Raw genomic sequence first — 7,060 nt, forward strand, 5'->3', positions numbered from 1 at the left:
AGGCCTGGTGGGCCTACGAGCACGTGCCATGCACAGTTATTTGCTGTGCCCAGCTAACAAGGGCTGGACTCCTGTTAGTCCATGGACATGTGTCTGTGCTAGTTTAGGGACTGTGCTTGTTTGCCATACAGAGACAGCTAATTAGGGGATTCCATCATGAGTGCAAGAGATGAAAATCCCCCAAGAAACCCAGTCACAAACCCACTAACAGCCATGACAAGAAGAGAAGTCTGTCCTACCTTCTGAGCAGTGTCTGGGTGCTGCAGGGCTGCTGTCACAGCTGGCAGCCTGCTAGTGCCAGCCTGCTGGCTGAGCTAGGCCAGCAAGCTGCTCGCCCAGGACACTGGGCACAAGCCACCTTGTGCCAAGCCATATTTTTAAGCTGCTGCTGGTTGTAAATCATTCCAACAAACGGCCACCCATTAGAGCAAGGTGCTTTGCTCGGATGCAGACTAGCATAACAGTTGGGCAGAATTTGCTGCTAGCCAAGAGCAGTGATGGAGGTTGCTCTCCAGCTGCATGGGAAGACAGCTGATACATGCCAACCACCCCTCATCAGCTCAAGCAAAGCAAGGGCCTGCCTAGGAGGCCTACATCCCATGCAAACCGTGAAACTTGTGGGCTAGCCAGAGACCTAGGGGAAGATCACCCTAGGCTTCTGCAAGCCCCTTCAGAGCAGAGATGACCTCGAGTGTTACGGTCATGCCAGAAAGGTCCCCACACTATTAATCCCATGGATGTCAATGTGTCTACTTCCAGAGTGGAGCTCTCAGGTTTGTGTCTCTCTCCTGTATTAAGAAACCCCAGCCTTCATCAGAGGTTGTAAATACCGGGTCTGATTCTGCTCTCACTCAGTGCAGCCCCAGCGACTTCAGTTCATTCACCAGTGTGAGCAAAATTGGGCCATCATTTCACTGCTTCCTGGTTTTGTGTCTCTGGAAGCATTTGCTGCTTCCAAGCATGAGATTCCAGTGTATGGAGGGGAACGTTGTGGGCAGGGACCGCAGAATGTAGTGTAGCATAGCGTAACACCACCCTCCTGGGGCTGTCCACAGGGATCAGACTCTGGGTGGCTGGATTGAAAAAGCATGTGCTGCTACTGTCTGAATGAAAGAAGCAGAGCTGTCAGGGCCAGCAGTAAAAGGCTCATCAGCCTGTGTATGAGGACTCGCCTCTAGAGAGGGTACAAAGACCCACCCTGGGCATACTGGTCTGGGGTTATAGGATGGAGGGAATCTAAAATGACCATGTAAAACTGAAGCTCTGTGCAACAGCCTCCAGATTATCCACATTTCAGGCCTGTGGGGCTATATCCGGAGAGATGCTGAGCATCTGGAACCCACATTGACATCGAGGGGTGTGCCAGGAGCTGAGCATCTCCCAGGAGCAGGCCTGTGACCACTCTGAGATTAAGAATTTTCACTTTGTAAGTGAATTCAGTGGTGAGGAGGGAGATCAGGCTAAAGTCGGAAGGCAGCAGCAGGCCCAGGCTGGACAGCAGTGGTGCAGGCTGCTCCATGCTCACCTGCCCAGGCAGGTTCACCTCTAGCATGAAGAGAGGAACTTGGCCTCCATGATGCCCCCAGCCAGGCTGCCAGTGGGGAGTCACTGGCACCAGTTGTGATGTGGGAACCAGGTTACTGAGAACTGTCCTGAGACTCCAACATGTTTCATGTAGGCCACTGCAAAGCTGCCACAGGAGAACAGCTTGTAGGAGTTGCCAGCTCACGTGGGGTTTGAACCCACAGCCTCTTTACAAAAGGCTGCATCTCCTATGCACTTGCTCCCAGGTGGAGTTGTTCCCATTCAGGAGTGCTGTCCATGCCTGCAACATAAACAGGCCCTCACAGTGGACTGGCCACACAGTAGCTGCTGCCTTTGCCAGTGCAGTCACTGCAGTGCCAGCGTCTAATTGTCCATGAAGCACTTGGAAATGCCTGGCATTTCACAGGAAGTGCACAACCCTGCTCTGTGCGCTGGCCTCCCAACGGTGCCTCTGTGGCAGGAGATGTGTGGATTTTGATGCAGTAAAAGCACCGTGCTGGTCAGACAAGCCCCTTGGCACATCACCTGGCTTGATGAGAGTGCTGGAGGAAAAGCTTATGGCCCTGCAGCATGAGCTCTGGATCCACAGTGTGCCAAGGTATGATAGCAATACTCTGCGCTCCCTGAACTCTTCTCTCCTGAGGGTCCAGAGAGCATTGGAAAGGGGAATTGAGAGAGTCTCCTTACACACATGGAAGGAAAGTGTGAATATCTCCATTTTTCAGATGGGTAAAGTTACAGTGTCTCCCAACACAGCAGTGAAGGAGCCTGGAATATCTCTTGTGAGTCCCCTGCTCTATCTGCTAGACTCTGGGATCTTCTCACTGGGGGTCACAATGCAGGAAGCCACCTGATCCTTTCCAGATTGCTCAATGGAAGAGAGGGATGGGAGGGAGCTCCTAAGGGGCACCTGCTATGGAAGAGGGGCCATGGATGGGATAAGGTGCATACCACTACACTAGATCCCACTTCACTCCCCATATCATGCTCAATGCAACAGTTCCATGCCCTTCAATGCATGCGTCTTACAGTAACTAAAACCTACCTCAGTCCCTTCCCATGCCTGCAGGGCCCAGCTCCTGGCTGGGAATGCTAAGTCAGTTGTCTGTATCCTCATGGAGACTCGTAAAGCATTTTCTCCACAAAAAATTCATCTGGTGCCAATCTTGGCAGAGCATGAGTGACATAAGCATGAGCCCCAGGGCACTGGTTGAGCTGCTGTAACTTTGAATGATCATTTATTGACATGGGTGAATTGATGGATTTATTTATCTTTTACTTTAAACATGCACCATTTTGCTGTGTTGGTTGGGTCGAGGTTTTCTTGACAATTTTTCTTAACTGGGATGGGGGCAGGAGTGTGGGCTAGTGGCTGGCGCAGGACTGGTTTTTTTGTTTATTTTTGGTGGAAAAAATCAATATCTGAATTGTTTTGTCCAAAAGCTGAAATACTGGGATTCTAAAATGCTGACCTAGTGGCACATGGGAATTGTAGTTCAGGTACCTCATGTCCCCATTCTCCTCTCTAGGTTGGAATCCCCGATTGAACTACCTGATGAGGGGAGGGGAGGTGATCCATCATGGCAGTAGCGTAGTCACGGGGCATCATGGGAGATGAAGTCCAGCTGGAGAGCCTGGTCCATAGAAGAGAATGGGAACCAAGGCACCCAAACTACCACTCCCATGAAAGAGTATGATGGCATTTCACAATTAAAATATTTTGGTTTTCTGGCATTCATTTTTTTTAAATGAAAATTTTGAACTTTTGTATGGAAAATAGACACTTTATGTGAAAACTTTCACTATGTTGAAATCCCAATTTTGCATCAAAAAATTTTCAACATATAATTTCCCACTAGTCCTACTCATCACCTAACATTCACCCAATAGGCCCCTAGTGTGGATTGTGACCTTTTACCCGCCTGGGGGCCATTCTCAGTGTCTCTGTTTCTCTCACCTTATATCCCCCTCCCCACCCCACCCCCCGCATAAGGTCAGTGGATTGATTATTCACCACTTCTTTTCTTTCACTTTCAGGTAACGAACAAGAAATTGACTGACAGGAAGTGGAGGAGACACACAAACGATGCCCCATGCCACAGACTAGCAGACTGTCCTCTCGGACCATTGTAGCCTTCTGGGAGATGTCCTGTAGGAGACACCGAACATCCCATCCCCTGTGTCACCATTGCTGCATACCCTGGCCATGAAGAACATCAGTTTCAGCCTGTTTGCTCTGTTTGCTTCACTGTAACCATCTTCCCCCCTCCCCCTCAACACATATACAGGGTAGATGCGATTGTGTCGCTATGTAGTGCTCGCTTCCTCACAGGGCTGGATATACTTTATTCCCAGGAGTTCTTGTCTTCCTGGCCCGTGCAGCCCAAAGGGGCCTGATTCTCCATTGTTCTGCACCTTGGGTGCTCACTTCCACCAGTGCAAAGTGGGTGCATAGTGCTCCCAATGGTGACCATTTGCACTCACGCTGCCCCGGTGGAAATGACTGCACAAGATGCAGGGCAGTGGAGAGCTGGACCCAGTATGTGAAGGGCTCCTTCCTGTAAGGTGATTAACTTAGAGATCAATGGGTTTACTCTTGCATTTAAAGTTAAGTAGGTGCTAAAGTGCTCTGCTGGATGGGTTGGAAGGCTCGGTCCCTTGTGAGATTGAACTCTCCCTGCACAGAAGGTGCAGCCAGCAGGATCTGAGCAGCCAGGAGGGATGCAGTGGAGACTCTTGTCCTATGCCAAACAAGTGTGTGGTCAGGTGAGGTGGGTGATGAGCTCCCCCCCAACCCCCCCCCCCCCAATTTTTTTTATCGATGGTTAAGGGAGTTTGGTTATCAGTGTCCCATTACAGCACCAGCTCTTAGTGTCTTGGCCCTTATAGCATATAACTAACACAACAGCCAGCTCTACGGCTTCATGGATGTCCCTCCTCCCCACTCCCAGCCATCCTTCCCCCACTCTCACCACAGATCAGGCTCCAGCTTATTCCCAAACCCTAAATTCAGCTTCTAAAGGGGGCGGGCAGGGGAGGGGATGGAACCAGGTGTCTATGTCTTTCAGAAGATCCTAAAGGCAGAGGCTCTGAGTGTCCTTGTGCCCTCCTGTCTGCCTTTCCTCTCCTGCACCTGGTGCCTGAGGCTCAACCTCAACCACTTTCCTCCACTCAACCAAGGGGAGCCTGCTGATCATTGGACTGTCCTCCCCACAAAATGCCTTCGTGGACAAGGTTCAACAGCCTCCAAGCAGCAGGCCTGTGGAGGTAGACAATGGGCCCAAGAAGGTCTTTGAAGCTCCTTGGAGATGGACAGTGGGTCCAGGTGACTGTAGAGATGGAGAATGGGCTAGTGCTGTTGTAGAGGCTCTGTGGGGATGGAGCTCATAGACTTGAGTGGAAGTGGTCCTTGGTTCTGGTCCTGGCTATAGTGGAGGCACAGCTCCAGACGGCATCTTGTTGTTATCTTTAATGTTGTACCACTGTCACCAGCATGTGTCTTTTGCCATAAGCCCCTGGATCCAGATCTGTCCCTGGCTTAATTCCATTGAGGTTGGTGGAGTTATCCCAGGGGTTGGTTTGGCCCAGAAGATTTTGTTGAGGCAGGAGGAGGAGAGGAAACTTCATAGATCTCACCCCCTTGCCCAGGAGTCAGGAAGTATCTGTAACTGGATGTTGTGCCTGCCTGGGCCAAGAGTGAGGAGGGAAACTTGCAGGTCAGATGTAACCCTCAGCCACTAACTCCCAAGCTGCTTGCATCCCTGCTGGAGAAGGGGATGGGTGTGAGTGGAGGCAGAGATGAATTCTCTCATCATTTTTTACATCCCTGGTTGGGAGGAATGATCCACAATTTTCTGCAGCAAAGCTATCCCCATATCCTGCTCTGTCCATCGGAAAGCCTCCCCTGCAGCCTGGTTCCAGGGCTAGTCAGGCCAACGGCTCCACCTCAGCTGCCTGCGAGGAGCACTGTGAAGTTAAAAGGAAGTTCCCCCTCCCCCCATGATTGTAGCTCTCACACACTGGCCAGTCTGTTCCTGGGCATCTGGTGGCCATTTTGAAGCCAAGGTTTCCCGTGAGCTGATGCCTCTAAAGTTTGTGTTTGAGGTCAGCAACTCTGAGGTGAATGGAAAATACCTGACTGAGCAGCATGGAACCTCCCTGTGACCCTAAGCTTTTCCTGTCAGAAAGCTAGAGGCAAGAGGAAGCTAGTCTGTGAGAATCTAATGGGCCATGGAGGCCCACATGCCTTCTCAGTCCCACCCATGGTTCATTGGAATCACTGGGCTTCTCAGCTGTGTCAATGGGTGTGTGTGTGTGTGTGTGTGTGTGTGATTAACTTCACTGGGGATGCACTCATGTATCCCAGCTGAAGAGCTGAGGGGCTAGTATAGGTGGTGGGAGTGGGGAGCACCTCCTATCATTAAAATTTGCTGACACCTCCCTATATAAGACCCTGCTTTCAGTTGCTTTATAACTTTGCCAAGCTTTAACCATTTGGGTAGATATTTTCCATGCCAGAGATGTGCCTCAGGCTGAATGCATTTGGCAAATTTCAGCCAGAATGGCTTGGCTGTTTCTGAGAATGAGGCTAAGGGAAAGTACATTGTTTAGTCCATGTTAAAAACAATTTGGGCACCCTTTTCTTTGAGCAGCTTTAGCCCCCATGCTTGGGAATGGGGACTTGAAATTTGGTGGGGGCATGGCCTCTGTGTCAGGGATGTGCCTGTTGCCACCCTGGTGAAAATCTGCCCACATTTGGTCAAGTTTCTTTTTAAAATTGCAGTTTGCATGTGCCCAGAGACTTCAGTTTTGCCAGCTAAAATCTCTGATTCCATCCTCACTGAGCATGCTGACCAGATTGTGCATGTGCCATCCCCAAAGAGCAGCTCTGCATGCTGCTGCTAGACTAGGGCTGCTGGGACAAAGCTGGACTTGCCCTGTGATTGCTGCTGTAGGCCAGGTGTGGCTGGGCACTAGAGCTGAGGGCAGAGAGGCTCTCTCTTGTGCTCTCAGGATCCAGGCACTTTGGCAGAGGAAGCTGTCTGATGTGAGTGCAGAGGGGACAAAAGCTGGATCGGGCCATGGGAAGGAGTAAATCGGTGACATGGAATCTAGCAAGCCTGGGGATGCTGGGACCAGCTGGACAAGGAGGCTGTAGGGTGACCAGATGTCCCGATTTTATAGGGACAGCCCTGATTTTGGGGTCTTTTTCTTATATAGGGTCCTATTACCTCCCACCTCGTCCCGATTTTTCACATTTGCTGTCTGGTCACCCTAGGAGGCTGGGACTAGCAACTGGGGGAGGGACTGGGGACCAGGGAGATAAATGGGACAGGACTGGGAGCCAGTTGGCAGGGGGCGGGGGGATTACTGGTACTGGCTGGACAATAAGGCTGGGATTAGGGACCAGTGAGGGAAGGGCAAAGGGAGCAGGGGGAGGACAACAGCTGAAAAGGAGCTGGGCTGTGGGAGAATTGGGACTACTTGGGCAAAGAGACTGGGCAAGAAGACAGAG

General features: G+C 51.0%; 1 protein-coding gene across 1 annotated transcript in view; it reads left to right on the forward strand.

Annotated features, from left to right (window-relative positions):
• CD276 (CD276 molecule) overlaps positions 1 to 6,771 on the forward strand; it is an 83,482-nt gene extending 76,711 nt beyond the window's left edge. Inside the window, exon 8 of the mRNA XM_030577333.1 lies at positions 3,583 to 6,771. Coding sequence (XP_030433193.1) covers positions 3,583 to 3,605 — 23 coding nt within the window. The 3' untranslated portion in view covers positions 3,606 to 6,771. The remainder of the gene's footprint in view (positions 1 to 3,582) is intronic.
• The last annotated feature ends 289 nt before the right edge of the window (positions 6,772 to 7,060 follow it).

This window comes from Gopherus evgoodei, chromosome 10, assembly GCF_007399415.2.
Source record: "Gopherus evgoodei ecotype Sinaloan lineage chromosome 10, rGopEvg1_v1.p, whole genome shotgun sequence".
In the NCBI taxonomy this organism is placed as follows: domain Eukaryota; kingdom Metazoa; phylum Chordata; order Testudines; family Testudinidae; genus Gopherus; species Gopherus evgoodei.